The following is a 21,324-nucleotide window of genomic DNA, read 5'->3' as shown; positions in this document are numbered from 1 at the left end:
GCTGTAGCAGTTGTGAGCTACTGATAACCCAAGTGCTGAGCCACGATTCAGGCATTCGTGGTGGCAGCCCTCACCATTTGTGAGGATGGTCACTGTGTTGCTGAGATTATTTAGGATCAGGGGTTTTGCTTTAGACCTGTTGATGAAATTAAGGGAAAGTGTTTTATGCACTTAAAGCCAAGCACTTCACTGTAGTTGAAACAAAAGCATGATAGGATGAACAGTGTGTATTTGAAAGACTATGAGCTGCTATAAGCAAAAACTCAACCGGAAAGGGGTATGGCTGCATGTTTTTCAGTTTTAATGTACCCAGTTTCAGACTTGCCACTTGAAATCATATAAGAACAAAAGAGGGAGAGGTGTTGTGTTGGTTCTCTCCTCCACTCTCCTTTTAAACCTAACCAAATTTATATGCAGACTGGATATAAACGAGTTTCACCGTAACTGTTGCTGTGAATTGCCTGCAGAATACCTGAGCAGATAGAAATCACTTTTCCCACAAAATACGTAGTGTGGGTTTTAGTTTGGGGAAGGGAAGAGACAGAGCTTTCTTACTGTTCAGTGTCACATTGGCACACACCGTACCTGAAGGGCATATGGCTGGTACCACTAGAGCAGTATGTTACCATTGATTTATGGGGCAGTGTTGTCAGATGCGTCATCTGCACCTTTGCGTGAAGAACTCGCGCATGATTTTGGACTCTGTTCCAAGAGCTGGCTCACCACATGTGATCTAAGGAAACTGCAATTCATACAGTGCAGTTGCTAGCCTTCCAAATATTGTTAGAGTTACTACAGGCTCCTTCTCCTGCAGCTTTGAGCACAACTTCTGTTGCCTGGCTCATTCAAGATCTTAATTCCTCCCAGGAATCAGAGGCTTGGGCTTGCTGCTTTCATATAGGAAAATCTGGGTCAGTCTAGCACAGTTTCTGCCTTTCAGAAATAACAGAGAAGGCAAGGGGGGTGAAAAATGAAGGCAATAAATATTTAGAAAATAGGGAGGGGAAGGGAATGAGGGAAAACAGGTCAGAGCAGAAGGTCACTGTTTTTTAATCAATTGCTACTTAATAGATATTGTACAGTCAAATAAATTATTAAAATGTATTCTAGCTAAATCTTTTTTATTCCATTGCCTGTGCCCACCTGGCAAGCTGCAGTTGTATAATCAAGTCTTCTGGGGGTTTTTGTGTTTATTTGTGTGGCTTGGGAGCTACTTGGGTCAAACAGAGCACTGCAAATTTGCTTCGGTATTAGTTTTTCAGCATAATTAACTCATCCAAGTAGCCAGCACATTTCCTTGACCTCTCCAGATTCTGGTGAGTGTTTTTTCCCCTGGAAAGCACTAATTTTCTATCTTTTCCAAGAGAACTCCCAGATTTATCAATCCATGCTTAAGTATTTATCCAGTGAAATGAAAAAGAAACAGACAGCACCTTTGGAGGTTGAGGGCCTCTTCCTGTTGCAAGTCCAGTTGTGCAGAGGACTGTATCAAGGCAACAGGGAAACACACCTGCTTGAAGAACCAGCATGTTGGTAAAATCTGAGTCTTAAATTGCATTAGAGACAGGTTACTTCAATCTAATTAGTGCAATGTTATACAAATACAGGAGTTATTTTGTTTTGTTAAAACTACACAAAATACTACTCAGCCAAGAGACAAACAGCTGAATAGAAACATGAGTGCCTCACTGTCGATAAAAAGCCCTCAAAATCAAGACTACATGGCTTATGGCTGAACAACCATTGTCATTTGCTTGAGATAATCACATTAATTAAGCAAATTAAATTCTGAATTAATTAATACATCACTAGTTTTTCAGAAATCATGTTAAAAAAATAAAAAGACAGAATCTCACAACAGTCTTTCCACATAGCAGCTGGTCTATTGCAAAAGGATCAGGCTAATTTGAGGGTGCCTGCAAAAGCCATACTCTGGCCAGGCTACACTGCAGCCTTGATAATTATCACAGGGAGTGGCTACAGTACTTCCAAATACCACCCAACAGGGGAAAAATCTTCCTTCTCAAGAAAAGGTTTAACAAACCAGTACTAATGTGGTAAGGAAAGTTATATTTATAGGCATCATGCAATCAAGTTTAAAGAACTTTTTGCAGCTTGTTTACAACATAAAGGAAAAAGGTAAAGGGAATGATAGATGTGGAAATAACAAGCTTAGGTCTACAGGGATGATCAAAGCAGGAAGCTCAGGGTTAGCATGGACTTCTGGTGGACTAGAACGCCAGCACTCCAATGCCGCATTACCTGTGACTTGCTGTGAATCAGCTGCAATGAAAAAACTTGCTACAAAAGCATGGAAAACCCGCATATGATGGAGGTCATTTGCAGAGAGTCAAGGCTTGTCCCAGCTTTGATAAAGTCACTGCCTGCTTACATTGCTGTGCTTAGTTTACCCTTAGCCTAGCAGTCACTCAGCAGACCAAAAGTAACTTTAAAGAGACAAAGATGTGGTGAAATTGAGTCCTTTCGCAAGAACATGGAGACCTCACAAAGGTTTGCTGTCGCAGCCTTGCACTTTGACAGTAAAAGACAATGTACGTTGTACCAAAACAAATCATAGCAGCAATGTCAATACTAAATGTTCAGGTCAATAGGAAATGTTACATAATTAAATTCTTACATTTTATTCAATTGAGGAACTCTGATTTCAAAAGCTCAGGATCTTCTGTCCTGACTGAAAGTTCCCAGCAACCTCTGTTTGGATTTATACCACCATAATTAAACACAGGATCCTAAATGGAAGACCCTAAAAAGGAGGGTCCCAAAAAGCTTTGGGGAAAAGGAGACAGAATATGAGGGTAACATTTTAAAATTCAAATCCTCTTTGCATTTTCATCTAAGTTAGCCTGTCTATAATGCTCAGTGTCACGCTTTGTGGCATCAAGTGACAAGTCATACTCCTTACACAGCCCAATTTAAAAAGAAAGAAAACCAGAATCACTAAGATACCATTTGCATGGGAAGTGAATAAATCCCTGGAGGGTCTGCAGTTCTGGTATTCCACACAAGACACTTTGCCACATTTTCCTATTTTGTACAACAGAGATAGCCATATAGACCAGCTTTGCAGAGCACTGTGAGACATGCTGGTGAAATAACTACAAAATATATGATTATTCCTGTCGTTGAGACCAGGGGAGACACATTCCTATGGAGTGCTTGGGCCAAGTCTTTGAGTTTTCAATGGAATTTCTCATTTCACTTTGCATGCTGACAGCAGAAACACTCTTTGCATTGAAAATCAACAGATAACATCAAGAAAAATTTTGAAAAAAAGCAAAATATTTAAATAAACACGAATGCAGTAAAGAAGCAGGATTCAGAGCATGCTGTGGGCAAAGGCTGCGTGGCTCTGGCCAGCCTTTTTTAATGACAGCATGAGGGCAAGCTGTTGGTCTAGCTCTGTGCTGAAAAATGCTGGGCTAACAATAGCGTGCATGAGAGAAACAGAAAATAGTACAACAGATGGTGATATGCTATCTGAAAGCAGGGATATCCCATCCTTTTGGAGATGCTGTGTGGGTGAGTGACAGGCGAGAACTAGAAAGTAGTTGTGTTGCCAGGGAGAGTGTTCCCAGAGAGATTCCTGCAATTTGATAGCAGGTGTGCAGTCATACACAGTCCCAGCAGGGATTTTCTATCCCAGAAGCATTTGCAACTTTAGGGATCACTACCATTTAGGTTTTTTTTCTTTAGGGATTACACAAAGCCAAGATAGCACTGCATTTCCCTTGATTTACTTCAGTAATTAAGAAAGCTGTCCCTTGGCATAAAGCCTGACACTACAACCAGTTTGCATGCCCTCTCCCTGCCAGGGTTTGAAGCTGCTGGGTTAGTAGGCTCACACAGCTTGGTACCACCAACTCTGGGGTAAATCCTTGCTATTGCTTTATGCAGCACCTTGCAATGGCAAATATGCCTGCAGATGTTTATTTGTCACTGCAGACTTGCAGATTGCCAAAGGGTCCCTTATATACAAATATAGGTTACAGCAAACAGAGAAGTGTATTCTCCAGAGCTCACATTGCACGGGGAAATCTCTCAGCAGCTTATATCCATGGCAAGAATGGCCATTCTCAAATCATTTTGCATTAAATGAGGGGGTGGAGGAGAATTTACATCTAGTCAGCCTGCCTCTGCTGACAAGCTATGCATACCAATATTTCTTTGTCTGCTCTCTGCAAATCCAGCTGTGGTTTCTTCCAGTGACCCAAATCCCACAGCTGTACATTGCAGTGGTATTTGTTGGTAGGGGCAACTGTTTATAGGTTAATCGGACAGTATTGCAGGATCTTAACGCTAGCTGTGCAACAGTGAGCATCCTTGCTGAATTCAGGACATTTTGGGACAGTTGCATCCGTGTACAGTATCTCTACGTGACGGACTCTGAAACATAGCTAGTGCTACAGCCCAAACTAGCATGTCTTTCTGTGCTCCTGTCTCTGTTCCCTCTGACTGTGGTGGCTGAAATCGTGTTCTTGGCTGCCCAGGAAGTTCAGTCATGAGCAAGCAGACACTTCATTTCTTACAGGGCTCAAGGGGGGCAGGCAAGACAGCCTCAGTCTCCCTGGAGATCAAGCATGATCATTGTGTCAGGTATTGTTTATACAGTGAAGTTAAAACATAACTTCTCTTTTCTTTCCTTTCTTTTTGTACAAATCATTACCCAGTAAGCACCCAGGAGTATGCAACTGTTTCACTAGGGGTACTGTTGCTCAAGCAGTTACTATCCAAGTTGGTTTTAGCATCACTTCGGCAGTAGCAGATGCCTTTATTTAAACTAATATAATGGTAATACATACATAATGGGATAGAACTAAACCCCTCGGATTTATATGATTCCTTTTGTTTGCTTGTCCTGAAGCATCAAACCCACAATGTTCTCAATTTGCCCAAATCTGAAATATGTAACATTTCCCACGGTGGAGGGGGGGGCGGGGAATAAAAGGCACACACAGGGCTACAGAGTTCTACTCCTGCTTCTGAGGGGGAAAAAAAAAAGAGGGGGGGGAGAGGAAAAAAAAAAAAAAGAACCCCCCTATTGCTTTGCAATGAAACTTCATTAACCTTTTTCAGTGCCTTGCATAGTGTGACCAAGATCATAATCAGCATGCGGTTTCAGCTGGAAGACCCTTCACATACATTTTAATACACAGCCTTGAGCCCTCATTGGCTTTCAGCAGAGGAGTTGCACCGGGAGTATGCTCCACTTGCACTGTTCTTTGAAGAGCATGTTCTTTCAGCAGTTTTTCTTGCTGAGCTATTTTTAGCTTGAGTGTATTCCCCAAACCAGTTCTTTTCCCAGCTGTAAGGCAAAGCAGGAACAAGAGCAAGCAGTAATGCTGCTCATGCTGACATTGCTACCAAAAGAAACACTCATCAAACTACACACTCGGAGCATGTCTTTGGCTGAATAATCAGTTGTACTTTTCTCACCCTAATGACTAAATATTGTAATTCTATTACAAACAGGAAAGATCCACTATCTAGCAGCTCTGTTAAACCACCGAGTGGAGGAGCAGATGGAAGGGAAAGGAGAAAGCTCCTGTTCTGAAATAAACAGCTATTACACTTACACCCTAATGTAGGAGCATTAATTCTTGTATATTAACCAATACCTCAACAAAAGATGAAACCCTTTACGTTATGTCGGTCCTGGAATGTGCCACAACATCCTCTGAGAGTTCTTAACTGCATGTTGAGACAGGTATGAAAGCAAAAGCCTCCTGAAGGTGTTGGAGGGGTGCTCAGCATCTTCACTGAGCTTTGCAGCAGGCCTTTGAACTGAGAGGCAGGCTCTACTCTCCAGCTGCATCTGGCCTTTCTTCCTCACACACTGAGAGAACTATGAAACCAAAGGTCAAATACAGCAGGGCTTTCACGGGTGGTGAAAACAGTGATTACCGTAAAGCTGCCTCCATTTGAATCCTCTCACATAATTAGATCCTGGCTCTGTTGGTGTATTTCAGCCCACACAGTGCTTATCATCAAGTAACACTATGCAACAGCAAACCTGTCACAAGGATGTAGGTCGTTCAGGGACAGTGGGTTATGGTACAAGGGTCACACTGGGCAAGTGTGTAGTTTTTATTCCAACTGAAATCTGAACTCCTCATTGCAAAGCTTATATCACAGAAATTATAATGATGGACAACTGTAATTGCCTGGGAGATAAGTGACAGCATAATTGACTGAACTCTTCCTGATTTTCAGCCTTGAAAATCCAGACAGAACTAAAGGCCAAACAAATGAATAAGATATGTAATTAAGGCAACATATACGGCCTCTGCATTTATCTAGCATCTTTTACTGGACACCTAAAGGCAGTTTCTTATTTGGATGCAAAAAATAGTTTATAAAGGAACATAGACACAAACACTGGGCAATTTTAACGCAATAAAGTTTTTGCGTGCAACTTTCAGAACGTATCATACCAACCCACCCTTTTCATGCTGCTCTTTAGCCTCTTACTATCAAAGAATAGCAGCAAGTACTCTCATCCTGTTATGGGAAACGCTGGCACATCACTCAGCAACCAATTTTTACATGCTCCAGAATTACCTTGGGATAAAAACAAGTGTGTGTCTCCATGCCTGCCTTCTAATTTTGTACATATTGTAAAAGGCAAGTCCCTCCTACCGAGGATTTACTACTACCCGTAATTGTACATTGCGAGCAGTACTGCACTGCCACAGTGCAGTGCGTGGGTGACTCAAAGCCCTGGCACACATCCTCTTCACAGCTACTTATAGGAAGGATGAAAATAAACTTCTTGTTGAATTGAACATGATGTTCTGGTAATAGAGATGCCAATTTAAGAGGCAGAGCCTTCACCTCCTGAGGGGCAGCAGACACAAGCTGCTTTATGAGGAGCAAGCACAGGGCACTCTCATTTCTCCTCCCTTTGCCTGGACTGGAGCTCTCCTGTGAGAGGGATCCTCCCCACCCCCCACCTTCCCAACTATCTGCAAAACTATCCGTCACAAGAGACAATCAATGCAATTGCTGCTGGCTATAGCTCACTTACTGGAGGCTGGATTGATTGCTCACTTGTCAGTCCAGAGTCCACAGGCACATGCACGTGTCCAAGACTACCCATTCTACCCCTCCCTTCGCAGAAGATTATCAGAATCACATGGATCTAAGTAAGTAAGAGCAGAAACAGAATTTCAAAGTATGTCTTTTTGGTTTCAGCTATAAATCCAAAAGAAATCCAGTTTTATGACAACAATACATACAGATACAGGGCAACAGACTCTATAAAAAAATATATTTGGGAAACAAAGGAACACATTTTGAGGACAGATAAGAAACCTCACAAACCAAGAACATGACCTTTTTTGCACTGGATTCTGCTGAACGCTTGCTAGGGTCTGCCAGGCAGGTGAGACCGCAGATTAGTAAGGGAAGCTGGAAAGGAAGGACCGTCCGAGGTGTGGGAAGTCAGCATAGCCCCATACACACACAGGTGACCTGTACCTCCTCCACATTTCCCTCTCATCAGCTATTCTGTGCCCACACCTGCAAGCCCACAGGTTGCTGTGGCTTTGCTGAAATGCAGTTCCCACAGCAGACAAGAGACATTGCTAAGGTTAACTACGAGGACAGAGAACTTGGCAGCATCTCCTGCTTATAGGACTTATTGATGCATTGCCCATCTGATAGCAGACCCTAGGATCCTAGCGACACGCAAAACCTCGGACTGCTGGGGATTCAGTCACCTGTAACAGTCCAACACCATCAACCTTGGTGTAATGCTAGTCCCAAGACATTAATTCCCATAAATGTGAAGGAGACAGTCAGACTGTGTGAAGTAAATATTGAGCTATCGATCAGCAGTCACAGGCACATGTGAGAGCTGTTTGGCTCATGAACATGTGACCGTGCTCCAGAGGAGACAAGCAATTAGTGGTTTTCCCCTTGAAGCTGACTCCAGTGTCTGCACCTGTGCATGTGTCCTATGTGGTAGTTAGCAGGATCTCAGACTGGACGCTCATGGCAGAGGGCTGCTGCCCACTCCACCAGACCAGACACCAGAGACTTTCCCACCCATTGGGCTGGTAGGGGCAGGACTTGTTATCTCCCTGGGCAGCTACATTTTTTTGCTACAATTATACCGCACACGTGTAAGTCAAGGGAAACAGCCAGACACACACAGATTTACTGCCCCTTTCAGAGCCAGCATGGAGCACTCATGAACGTCACAGGATTTCCATGCACTCATTGCATGGAGGAAACAAGTATGAGGCCACGTGCAGACTCTCAGCACCTGAGATACTTTGAGACCAAGAGCACACATGGCTGTACCTGCAGGGTGTTTTTGGGGCGAGCCACATGTGACAGAGCTAACCTGTAATGGCCTGCTCCTCTCACCCTCTGGAGTACCACTGCGGAAGCAAAGTTTTGCTTCTGAGAGATGGCAATGTATAAATTTATCCAGTCATCTGTCCGAGCCAAAATTATGAGAAAACATTCTAAATGCAATCTGAAAATACACCCAGGACCCTCCCCAAACTTCCAACAGCTGAAGAATACCTGTTACTTGAAGATGTATGCTAACTTTGCACAGAACAACAACACAAAAACATTGTCATTTTTTGTGAACTGAAGAAAAAGCTGTCCATGTAGTGTTGTGCTGCCACCCTCCCACCTTATGGTGACTGCTTTAGCATTACGAGAAAATGTTCAGATTTTGGTCTCTATCCAAATCTGGAGCATCACTGACACGTGTATCCAAACATTACTTACAGGGAAGCAACATTGGTGCCTCCAGTTCTGCTCGGTTTCCCCAAGGCAGGCACAGTCACCTCCACTGAGGCGCTGCCCCTTCAGCTCCGCTTACTTCTGCTCTTGGCATCCCTTGGTTTAACCTAATGGGGAAGCAAGTCCCTGGAGTGGATACTCCTAACATCCATAGCATAGTATCATAGCAGTATCAATGACAGTCCATGAATTTACACCATGGGGGATCTGGATAGAGGTAGGATTTGCCAGCAAGTGACTTAAGAGTTTTCAAGAAAGTTTCAAGACCCTTCCAAAACCAGCTGGCCCTGCAGAGGTGCTCAGAGGGAGCACCCCTGCCTCAGCAGGCAGTACAAAAATACTCAAACCTAGATTTTTATATCATCCAAGAACACAACAGCATTAACTGGATGCTTTTCCCAAAAGCAAGAAACAGATATTTAAATTAAAATCAACTGAAAAACCATTACTGTGACAGAAGTGGTGCACTGCCTTAGTGCCGCCAGTGGAGCTTAGTCACCTCACTGAGGTGAGTCCCATGGGGGGCTCTGAGTCCCTAGGTGAAAAAAATAGAAACAGAAAGCACAGGACTCACCCAGCCATGTCCAAGTCCACGTCCATGTCCACATCCATGTCCAAGTCCATATCCATGTCCATGTCCAAGTCCACATCGTAGCAGTGCTAGAGCTTCCTGCCCACCTCAAACTTCAACATGGCCCCCAGCGGGCTGCGGGCTGGCCCCGGGGTGGAGCCCTGCAACCGCCCACACTCAGGTGCAGGAACTTTGGTGAACCGAGGGGAAACGAGTCAGGACTTGACTTTGCTTCAAAATGGCCTGCACTTGTGTAATACAAAATCCTCCCTCTGCAAAGCTTGTAGAGCTCATCCACAGTCCGCAGAAGGTTCAGGTTTGAACCTTCACAAAAGCTCCATCATGGCAGGCGCCTGCTTCATCCTCCAGGATGCCACACCAACTTGGGGGTGCAGTCTGCTGATAATGGTTATTCAGCTGGAGTTTGTTTCCTTTGAACATAGGAGACATGAGCATTCCTTCTCTTAACCTTAACCTGTCAGCCCCTGCTCCCTGGCCTGCACTCCCCAGCAGCGAGGAGAGCCGGCTGCCATTTCCTCAGCCGGGTGTCCCTGAGGCGCAGAGCGCCCGAGGCCATGCGGGGCAAAATGGCCGCCGCCTGAGGGACCACGCGAGCTCATGTGTAGGGGGTGTCTTTTGGCCCTCTCAGAGGTGGGATTTCATATTTTAACAGCTTCAGAGAAAAATATGAAATAAATACCAAAAATAGAGCACTTGTAGCTGAGAAGAGCACACAGAGTTCCACAGCTGAGCCACCGACCTGGCAGGGGCTCTCGGAAGTGGACTTGTCCTTACGTCCCTCTGGGCCCGGCTCAGGGGAGTTCTGAGGGGAGCCAGAGGTGCGGGGGGTGCTGCACATCCCATCTGAGGAAATGAAGCGTGGCTGGGGCCACCCGAACCCACAGAGGGGTGAAGCACCCTCCGTCCTCCCAGAGCAACTCGGGCAGGACATGTCTGCTCCACAGTGAACACCTGCGGCAGCAGCTACTGCTTTGCTGTGATGGATGATCAGGCAGGACAGCGGGCTCTGTGGGCAGGCACGCTCCTCTCCCAGCGCAGGAGAGGCCATCCTGCAGAGATGGCCTCATCCCGATTCACTCCAGCGCAGCCCAGCATGGACCCACAGCCCCCCGGCCCTGGCGCACCTGTGGCTGCTGCCCCCGTTATAGTCGGCAGCTCGGCGGAGGCCGCTGGAGCCCCTCGCTGTCCCTGCCCCCGCAGCCCAGCTGCCATGCAGCACAGCTCGGCCGGCGGCGAGGGGAAACGAGGGGCATTCTGGGCAGAGAGAGGCTGCTCCCAAACAGGAAAAATGACAATCAAAATGTCCCTACAGCTTGGCAGCAATGATTTCAGTAGTGGTGCCACTTCTTACTAGTTCATCGTGCCTCTCGTGGTATTTGGGGTCTTCACTCTATCCCCAGCTTTCCAAAATCCTGTTAGAATTTTATTTTGAAGAAAACTACACATCTCATTTCGTGACTACGACAAAAAGCTTGGAAGTGTGGCCCATGTGTCTGAAAAACTCAGGAAAAGAATTGGAATACCCTCTCCTGTGTATATGCCTGTGTGTATCTGCACCTTTTCCTTCTGTTGTGGGGAAAGCAGAGGGTGTGCATAGAAATGCCATTGTCTCTGGGCACCTACCGTCTATTGAAGCCAAAAGGGAAAGAGGGTTTTAAATAATTAACCACTGTACATATTATAACTATTTATATATAAACATACAGAGCATTCATATACATATGCATTCTCACACTGCTTTAGTAATTTCTGTTAGGCTTTTAATCCCTCACTTTAAAAGGGCCTCTGAAATCTAATGTACAGATTCTGGGGGATCTATCAATCTCGCATGGAAGAGCTGTAATTAAGAATGGCTTGAGAGAGAGGCATGCAAGCAGCAGGTCGGGTGGACCTTTCATTTGCAGATAAGCTCTCCGAGTAAATCATTCTTCCCGATTTATAGTATAAAACACACATTAATCTCCTTCGAACTAAATGTAGCCAGAGTTGTATCATTTCTGAGACATACAGAGAAATGAGGGAGGAGTCCAAGGGTAACATGAATTAAAAATACACATTTAAAGCCTTTAGTAGGGCATTTCAGCATCATTCCTGTTTCAGCTCAGATTGTTGCAACTTCCACTGCTGGAGTATCTGACTCATTACTCCAAATAGAAATCCAGAGACCAGGAGAAAAACCTTAGGTTATACAAAGTATATGAGCAGGAAGAATGAAAGTTAAGCTGGAGGTGTTTCTAAGCACGAGAGCTCATCATCCAAGCAAGCTTGTTGGTGTGAATCTGGTACAGTAGTTGTGATGCCTTGCTGTTGCCAGAGATGAGAGCTTTCCCAGCGATCTCAGGGAAATTAATCAAAAAGGATAAGGACATGCATTCATATTTTGGGCTGTTGGTCTGACAATATAAGAATACAGAGTTGATTCTGAAGGTCTTTCTTAAGGTTTGTAAAACAAGGAGAAATTATAATCAAGTACTTTTACTGGTTCTTTTACAGTCTGTCAACAGTTACTTCATTTTTTCGCCTCTTGTATATTTGATAAAATGTAGATCTTGTTATAGCATCACTTTATAATAATTCCTTTATTTCCTGTACACAGTAGAGGGATAACTACTGCAGCAGTGGTTTGCAGTGTGATCCCTGCTCTGAGTATTTCTTTGTCTCTGTAACTTCATCTCTGGCTTGGCAACATCTGCTGGAGAGGAGACGATGAGAATCCGTAATGTTGCCAGAACGCAGGCCAGAAAGCATCATAAACTCTTTCCGATCTGCTTGCTGGATTATTACTTGAAAGCTAGCAAATGCAGCATGTGTGTGTCTGCCTAGGGGAGGGGTTCAATTACCTGAGATTCTCTGCAGATATTAGCAGTGTCTCGTGGGGAAGTCTCATTTAGTATGCAGAATAAAATCGCTACGGCACTGATCATATGATTTGAAGACTCAATCCTGAAGCAGCACTACTGGAAAGGGGAGGTGAAACTGCATAAGACACTCCGTTCAGACAGCATGAGGCTGTGAGCAGCACACGATTTTTATTCAGCAGGCAGGAGAGCTGCTGGATTGGTCTGTTAGACGTGTAGTCGGGAAACCACAGGAAAGCTTTATTTCTGGCAAGTCTGCATTTTGTCAGGATGCACCACTGGTGTTACTAGAGAAAAGGAAGCCCGCTGCTATGTGAGATTAAAAAGCAGAGGCAGTGATAACTACAGAAGATCACTGTGAAACTCATTTGATAACCACCTTAAATATCCCCTCAAGAGTGAATTTAACTGTTGGGAGAGCACTGGTTCCAACTGACTGAAAGTATGGTGAAAAGGATGCGTGTTCTGAGGAAGCGTCTCACTGACAGCAGAGCAAACTAGAGGAAGAACTTCTACCTGCATTGCTGACATTTGGGAAAAATAATATAAGTGATCTGGTGGCAGAAATCTTGTATTTTTTGTTTTCTTCCTGAGTCCTGGAGAGGGATTTTGTAGTCCCCTCCCCAAGGAAAACACCAACCAGAATTCAGAATACTGCAGACTTTGCAAAGAACAGGCATGGTACAAAATGTGATTTTGGTGTTTTTCCGCAGGCGACTCAGCCAAAGACCTGCTGTTGAGGAGCTAGAAAGAAGAAATATCCTTAAACGTGAGTATTTTTTTCCTGAAGTATTTTATATGTGCTTGTTGAAACCAGTGATTGCATTTCTAGAACATATTAAAAAGACAAATTCATTCACTGGAATTATTTTCTGTATCTAAAACCTTTAGTTTTTCACGTCCTGAGTTTCAAATGCTGCAGGAATCAGAATTTACAACTGGATAAAGGCATGCAATTTTGTATGGAAAAGAATGACTTGTTCAAATGTAGGCTTTGAAATCATTTTCATTCGGATCACAGTGTTATGGATGTCTAGGAGGGGAATACAATTGTAGTGTCACAGTGCAATGAGAATTGGACTGACATTTTTCAAGATGGGGACTGTCATGGCAAACCATACACTGAATACCACCAAGGCTAAAATGGAATGGAGAAAGCATCCTTGCAGAGGTGTGATTCTCCTAGCAAGTACATTCATATCGTTAGAAAACACCCCAAAGACAGGTCAAAGAAAAACCATTCTGAGATATTAAGAGTTATTAGAGGGACAGTTCCAGGCCCGTTACAGACGCTGTCACAGGGGAACTTTCTCAGCACCTCTCAAATACATAAGGCTGAAACTTGCAACTCTTTTCCTAAAGATTGGTGTTCTGGCCTGGGGATCAAACAAGTGATGAACATATAATCCCTTTCCTTACAAGTGCTGGGAATCCTCTACGTTAGGGGAAGATGAGAGAGGGCTTTGAAATTGTCTCCATTGTGGGTCTCGGGGAGGAGGGAGGAGGAAGGAGGGAGGAGGAGGAGGAGCAGGCCCTCTGCTTGAATGAAAAGTATATCACTTCTGTTATTTTCATGGTCTATTTAGTGTTGAAGACAAAAAACAGAATAATGTGAACAACAGTTCTCATTAAACATAAACCACAAAGCCACAGAAGTTTGTCATACACGCAATGCTGTCTGTGCTATTTAATTCGTATTTAATTATCAATACAATTGTAATTTGCTATGAAAAAGGCTATCTACCTTTTGTTACCTAAAAATTAATGTTTCAGAACTTTCTTGGTAGTTCATTGAAAAAACCTTATGCTCTTGCCATTGAAGTTACTGGAGATTTCACTTCAGTTTTAACACAAAGGAATTCCACAGTCAACTTACATTTATCAGTGTTTTCAGTACCGTTCCAGTGCATACAGGGCACATGGTAAAATTAGATATATCTAACGCATGCATAGCTAAATGAAAAAACAATACATTCTTTGCAAATGTGAATGGATGAACCTGGCGTAACTTCACCTGTTATCTATGACAAGAGGCAAGAAAAAGCAGTAACCCAAGATTCTGCAATATGTGGGGCCAGATTTTTAAAAGTCAGTACCCAAGATCTCTGAAAAGCTGTTTCTTTGGTTTTTTTCCTGGCTAAGGAATAGCTGATCTCTACTGAAAAAAGATCTGTTCCTTTATGTTTACTTTTTGAAGCATGCTGGTTACATCCTTAATCTGGGTTAAACTGACCAGCTTTAATAATAAAAAAGTTTGAATACATTCATATAATGAGCTTAGAGACAGATAAAGCAGAAAGAAGATAAAGTAGAATTAAAGATATTTCCTGAATGCCAGCTAAGCATACTGGTCTAGATTTGTATTTCATTTAAAAAGCTCCCAGCATGGAGCAAATTCATTGACTCCAGTACTGTTCCAATGCATACACCACACACAGTAGAGTTAGATGTATCTCACAAGTGCACAGCTAAATGAGAAAAAGGATACATTCTTTGAAAATGGGAGGTTGCTCAGGCTTTACACAGGGTCAGCTGAGATCAGAACCACATCTATCTTATTTACCTCTTCCATTATATAAAAAGCTAGGTACCTTGTAAAGAGCTCAGGTCATCACTTGGCTGTCAGTTGTAATCTTATAAGGCTAGACAGATGCACCGACTCTAGTCTCAGTTATGAGCGAATTAGTAAATTAGTAAAGTCACCTATTAACAGGTATATCAACAATCTCATTATGAACTTTAAAAACACCTGGATTGGGTCTGGCATGCAGAGCTGTAGCAGTATACACGCCTTCAGTGAAATTACTACAACCTCCTCCAGGTTGTAAGGGTTTGTACAGTTGCGTTGCATTCACAGAGCAGCAAAATGAGTTACAGCACTACACACACCACTTCATAATTGGGAGTGTCTCTCTACCGAGATTTATAAAACCAGCCCTCACTAATGAATGGATCTAAGTGTAGGCAGGGTGATGTTGATAGGAAAAACCTCTCTGGTTTGCCTCTCTAATAATGCCTGAGTTTTATAATGCTCTTGCTAGCATTTCCTACCAAATCTTTTTTATTTTTTCTAAAAGAACTATTTCTTTTATTTCTTGGAGCTGGGGATAAGCACTAAGCCTGAGTGACTGTCTCACAGAATTGGGTCACTCTACATGTTTAGTATATTTGCAAAAGCAATTTTTGATCAGGAATGTGTATTTGTGGGTTTTCTTTAGGAACTCTCTCGTTGCCTATCAGTGTCATATCTTAAAAAGGCACTACACCACCGAAAATCCTCTTAATACATAGGAATATCTACTCTAAAAGGGGTGAATTAAAACTAAATGAAGCATATTAGTAACTTCTTGCAGGTACCTCTACATCTTAGAATACACTCTACTTTTTAAAGCCTGTTCTCTTTATAAACATTCCAGAATTAAATAGCTGTTGGTCCCTGACAGAGCACTCATTTTAGCTGTCTTAGTCCCTTTTAAATTTGAGTGCCTTGCCACTGAACTGTAATAAAGCACATTATAGTATTTCAGTTTGATTTGATTTACATTTCTACTATAGCCAGTTGTAGCTATGCACTACTATGTTATTTTAAATAGATACTTACGATTGTATTTCAGTGTAATCTAATGAGCATATAAATAAGGGAGAATAATTCCTCATTGCTAAAAACATAATTTTGGACACTCACATGCAGTGCTAGTGTTTTTTCCAGGCATATTAAAAATCACATGTATGCTTTAACACTGGAAATACCCAATGCAAGTGGCATAATAAACTTCACAGTAGTATCTAGAGAATCCCAGAATGGTTAAACATTTCTCTCTAAGTCTTTGGGATTTGTTCAGGTCATAGGCTTGTGCCTTAATTTAGTAACAGATAGTACTAGAAATAGAAATGCCATTAATTCGTTTCCTAAGGCAGAGGATATATTTCACACAGTGTTACAGCACTCTAGTCTATTTTTAGAGCCAGTGTGTAGGAGTTATCACGGCTTGAATGTTAATAGGCACAACACACAAAAGCAAGCTGGCTTAAGTTAGAATGGAACGCTACAAAAGAAAACCCTGAGAGAATAAAGAGGTTCTAATGTCAGTGGCATATCCTGAATAGCAGAGAAAAAAGGCATGCAAGTCAAAGATAACTACTGTGGCAGTGTGACCGGCTAAAGATACAGCCTGAGAATAAGGCTATACTGGACAGAACATACTTTTCCTGGAGCACATACAGTAAATCTTTTCAGCATCTAACAGCCATGAATGCTTCCAGCAATATGAAGCATAAAAAATGATGACAAACTAAGGAATATTTTGATTTTCCTTCTACATTTTATACAATTGGAGAGCTGGTGTGGCTGCTGTTGTTTTGTTAAACCCCCCTGGAGCTGGAGTTTAGAGCACAGGAAAAGCTGACGTTGGCACTGGTACATTATCCTTACAGAGAGGTAACTGTATGTTCTAACAGAGCGCAAGAGAGATGTACTGAACTGACAAAACATACAACTAAGAATCAGCTACTGATTTTTCTGTGCTCATTTTTATTGCCTGGAACTTTGGAAAATACCAATCCTCCTCATGAGGGAAGTCATCTTCTTTTTTATATTCTCCACAGAACGAAATGATCAAACAGAACAGGAAGAAAGAAGGGAAATCAAACAGAGACTGACAAGAAAGGTAAAATCTTGCAATAACTTCTATTAGGTTTTAGAAATTTAGCAAAGCTCACATAATATCAACCAGTCACAGGGTCATTATTGCACAAAACCTCCCTTAATATACATCCTCCTCAGCAGTGCCTGAGATAGTGGTATCTAGGAATATGAATTACAAAAACATCTACCTTATCTTGGCTACATGAGACTTAGTGGAATATTTACATATAAACTTTAAATCAGAAAATGGGTATTTGCTTGCACACTGCCTATTTTGCAACTATCTTGCTAGAAAAGGATGACTTCATTCTTTGTAGCAATCAGGAGCAGAGCTGACTCCCTGCGGAGCAGCAGGTGTGCTCCCACAATAAATTTCTCTTTGCATTTAAGGTACTCTCAGAAGCAGAACTAGATCTTGTTGTTCTGTTCCTAGGAATCCCTACTGGAATTCTAAGCCAAATATGCTGATGACTTGTTAAAGCCAAACTGAAATTCTTACAATTGGTCCAGTCCTGAAAAACTTACACAATCTGCCACTGACTGTAGCAAAGAACCCTTACAGAATATGCTATTATACACAGATGATCATAAATTCTTAACTCCTTTACTTAAACACATTTTATCAATATCCAGGTTAAAATATTTTCCTCTTTTGTCCATTATAAAGCCATTGTGCTGCAGCCCAGAACTCCATTTAAACCACTAACACTCTCCTAACAACCCTCTGAAGGACTGAGTATTTCCTTGGCATTTCCAAGGATTTTTTTCCCATATGCATAAGTGCACACTAAGCTAAGATGGGAAACAGAAAATGTTGCACGTTTCACCAATATGCTTGTTATTAACACTGGTTTTATTTTACAAATCTATTTAATGCAGCTTAACCAGAGACCTACAGTTGATGAACTAAGAGACAGAAAAATCCTGATTCGATTTAGTGATTATGTGGAAGTGGCAAAAGCACAGGACTATGACAGGCGAGCAGATAAACCGTGGACAAGACTATCAGCAGCAGATAAGGTACTGACATAATTAGAATGACATATTACTGCTTTCTACTTGCATTGTCTATAATGGTATGTCAGATTCTGCAAAGACATTTAATCTCTGTAAATGTTACCATTATTTTTTATGCGGAAACCACACTGACCAATGCATACTGTCATAAAAAATACTATTTATAAAAATAAAAAGGCTTCTACCCAGCTCGTCAACTGGGGAGAAAGAAAAAAAAAAACCCCAAAACAAAAAGGTGGATACGATCTTTCATAATGGTTTAGGGCTAGAACTCAAACATCTCCAATTACAATAGCCGATACACTATTAACATTTATCCTCAGACTTGAAGTTTTGCCTCAAACATGCAAATATCCTCCATTATGTTTCTAAACATGCAAATATTTCCTTTCCTGTTTCCTATAAATACTCAAGGAGTCGTTTGATCCCACATTTTCATGAATATAAACAACCACTCATTGTTGTGCCCTTGCATACCTGCTACGTAGCAGATTTACATCCCAATTTCACTTTCACATCTAGATGCTTGAGTAGTAAGAAAAAAAGTTCGGCATGATTCCAGATAGGACAGTTGCTGAGCAAGTTTCAGGGCTGCAGCAAGCAGAATGAGTAGGAATGCCAAGATAATTACTGGGTAAAATGGCAAATGCAGAACTGTTTTGTCGTGAGATGTGGGGATCAAACAATTCACTCTCCATTCCTGTGTCTCCCCAGTAGAAAGTGCAACAAGCGGGTTTAGAGGACTCATACAGAAAAGGAGCAATGTCTTTCTTGGTGTTCTCCTGAGCTCACTAAAATGGTGAATAAGCTATTATATATTAATCAATTGAAAAAATATTTTGTATTTTCCCTGTACATACTGGGTATGTATTAAAATTGGGCTTTTCCTGGTTTTACTGGTTTTGTATTGTTAACTAGGCAGGTTTATAAGCTAAAAAGAAAGTGACAGAGTTTAACTGCATATACTAGTGGCATACATCAGGAATACAGGGTTGGGAGTTTGACCATTGCATTGACTGAAAAACTTCTGTTTCACAGACAAATACATGATTTTTCCTAATTTTTCTTTTAATAAACCAAATCTCTGATATAAAACATGAACCATAGGTACAAGCCTCATAATTTTAGGCAGCTAAACTACGAAGTACCCAATATAAAAGAATCTGTGAAAGCATCAGTATGTTCCAGTTCACTTGCAATTGCCATTTAAACACAAGAATGCTCTCACTTTTATAGTTTTGAAGTTCCTTATTAATCTGAAAAGACACCATTTTTTCTTCACTTATGACTGTGCAATCCTATGGATACAGGTGATAACAGTCTGGACTGGCATTTGCAAGTTGTGGTAAGGCAAATGGTCTGATCTTTATTAAAACTGATAGACATTCAAATTCCACAAAAGTCAGTTGACCAGCTGATCAATTTCTTAGCAACTTCTCTTAATTATTAATAAATTTTAACAGGGATCTTATTAAATGTGAGACAGTAAGCACTGTGGTTTTATTCTCCTGTCAGAATTGCTTCTAGACAGACGCGACCCTGTCAGCAATCAGTAACAAATAAGTATCATATCACCAATAAATATAACCTAAATATTCAGCATCTCTACTGGCATGGTATGCTTTGCTATACCTAATACCGGATATTTCGACTTTGGAAAACTCCTGTTCTGCAAGTCCGGTATTTTGTAGTTTAGAAATACAAAATAAATTGTTAATCTTCTATTTTTGATTCCTAGGCAGCAATTCGGAAAGAACTAAATGAATACAAAAGTAATGAAATGGAGGTACATGCATCAAGCAAACATTTGACAAGGTCAGTTTTCCAGCTATTTATTTCCAGTACCTGCTGCCTGAGTCCTGAATCTGTAGATCTTGCTCTTACATGCTGAATGTGGGAAAAGAATATGCAAAGAAAGCTCTATTTTAAAAGAAAACAGAAGCATTTATCTTCCTGTTTAGCACCTGGCTTTTCTGTTTGGTGGTTTGGGGTTCTTTTTGTTTGTTTTTGGTGGGTTTGGGTGTGGTTTTTTTGATTAGCATGTACTGACAAGCCCTCAGACCTTCTCCAGAACATCACTCAGCTTGCGCTCTTTGTGCCAAAGATTCAAAACCTATGACAAAAATTAAATGTAGGGTATAACATTAAGAAAATAAAGTACACAAACAATACACTGTATAAAGGTTTTTGAATTAAATGTACTTGAGTGTGCAACCTTATCACAAAGGTTGCAACTTCCCTGCTAAGAAATGTAACATTCTACATACCGTAACAAGCCATACATAATGCCCGTCAGTAACGTGTTTGTTCTACTTCGATTTGTTCTAACTGGTTCAGCCTGTAGCTGTCAGTATCCCTCAAATGTCAGTCCAGTTGCTACTGGAAGGAGCGCAACCCGCCCCGAGCACCCCGAGCACCCTTAATGGCAGCCCAGCAGTGAGGTCAGGAGAGAGCACTGCTTGGACTCTCGGCACTCTGCAGTGGCTGGGCTGGTGTGAACCTTGTCAATCTAGTGCTTGCTTCGCGTGCCAGCACTGATGACAGGTACTATGTTGGAAAACATTAATTTCCCTCTTCTAACTGGGGAAAAACATGAGGGAGGCTGATTCCACAGCCATTGTTACTTGCAAAAAGACCTTGTTAGTTAAAAACTGAAATAGCAATTGGTTATTTCCTACAATTTCTATTAGGTCTCTTGAGCAAGTCCGATTGCTCTTAAAACACAATCTTAGGAGTTGCTGGGAGCACAGTGTGCTCTTGCCATGTCTGTAAGGTGTACTTGCTGCTAAATTAAGTTGCCCGACACTGCACTAGGGAACTTGGTGTGCAGTCTGGCATCCTGGAAGGCTCATTTCAGCAGTGCCTGGGCCCACATTTCCACGCTTATTTCGGAATTGGCAATGAATTCCAGCTTTAACTGAGCTTTGGATGTTCAATGAAAAGGTGGTCTAGACAAATACACTTGAGTCACAAATACAATGTATATTGATCTAATTGATATATTTATAGAATTCCAGCCTGTTCATGCAATTGTTAGGCCCTTTTAATATTACAGGACTAACACTCAATGTTTATGGCAAGACACCACTGCACTAATAGAATGAAATAAGTGGAAAAAAAGCAATGGAAAGGCTGCATTTTAAGTCTGAAAGTGAGATATACATTCTCCAATTGAAGCTACCTTGGGAGTTTAAATAGATTATAATGATATATTTTGAAATTTGTTCAGGATATTAGGAGTAAACAGGCTTACAATTTACAATTAGTGCTACAGCATTACAAATGATTGGGACTTTAATTACGTATCTCAGCCAAAAGAACAAGCCTACAGAGCAAGAGCAGATTTATTCCAGACAGCCTCTTAAGACATTACATTAAACCAACAGTATGTCTTCATATTTTCCAAAGCATCAGCTCAACATTGCTTAACT

At 41.7% G+C, this 21,324-nt stretch overlaps 1 protein-coding gene across 2 annotated transcripts in view; it reads left to right on the top strand.

The window, feature by feature from the left end:
• PHACTR3 (phosphatase and actin regulator 3) overlaps positions 1-21,324 on the top strand; it is a 113,995-nt gene that overhangs the window by 91,681 nt on the left and 990 nt on the right. For both annotated transcript variants that reach the window (XM_037402015.1, XM_037402014.1), the window contains exons 9-12: positions 12,945-13,000; positions 16,837-16,898; positions 17,756-17,896; positions 19,632-19,708. In XM_037402015.1, coding sequence (XP_037257912.1) covers positions 12,945-13,000; positions 16,837-16,898; positions 17,756-17,896; positions 19,632-19,708 — 336 coding nt within the window. The remainder of the gene's footprint in view (positions 1-12,944; positions 13,001-16,836; positions 16,899-17,755; positions 17,897-19,631; positions 19,709-21,324) is intronic.

The sequence above is a fragment of the Falco rusticolus genome, chromosome 10, assembly GCF_015220075.1.
Source record: "Falco rusticolus isolate bFalRus1 chromosome 10, bFalRus1.pri, whole genome shotgun sequence".
Taxonomy (NCBI): domain Eukaryota; kingdom Metazoa; phylum Chordata; class Aves; order Falconiformes; family Falconidae; genus Falco; species Falco rusticolus.
The sequence above is the reverse complement of the archived record's forward strand: the minus strand, read 5'-3'. Positions and strand labels throughout refer to the sequence as shown.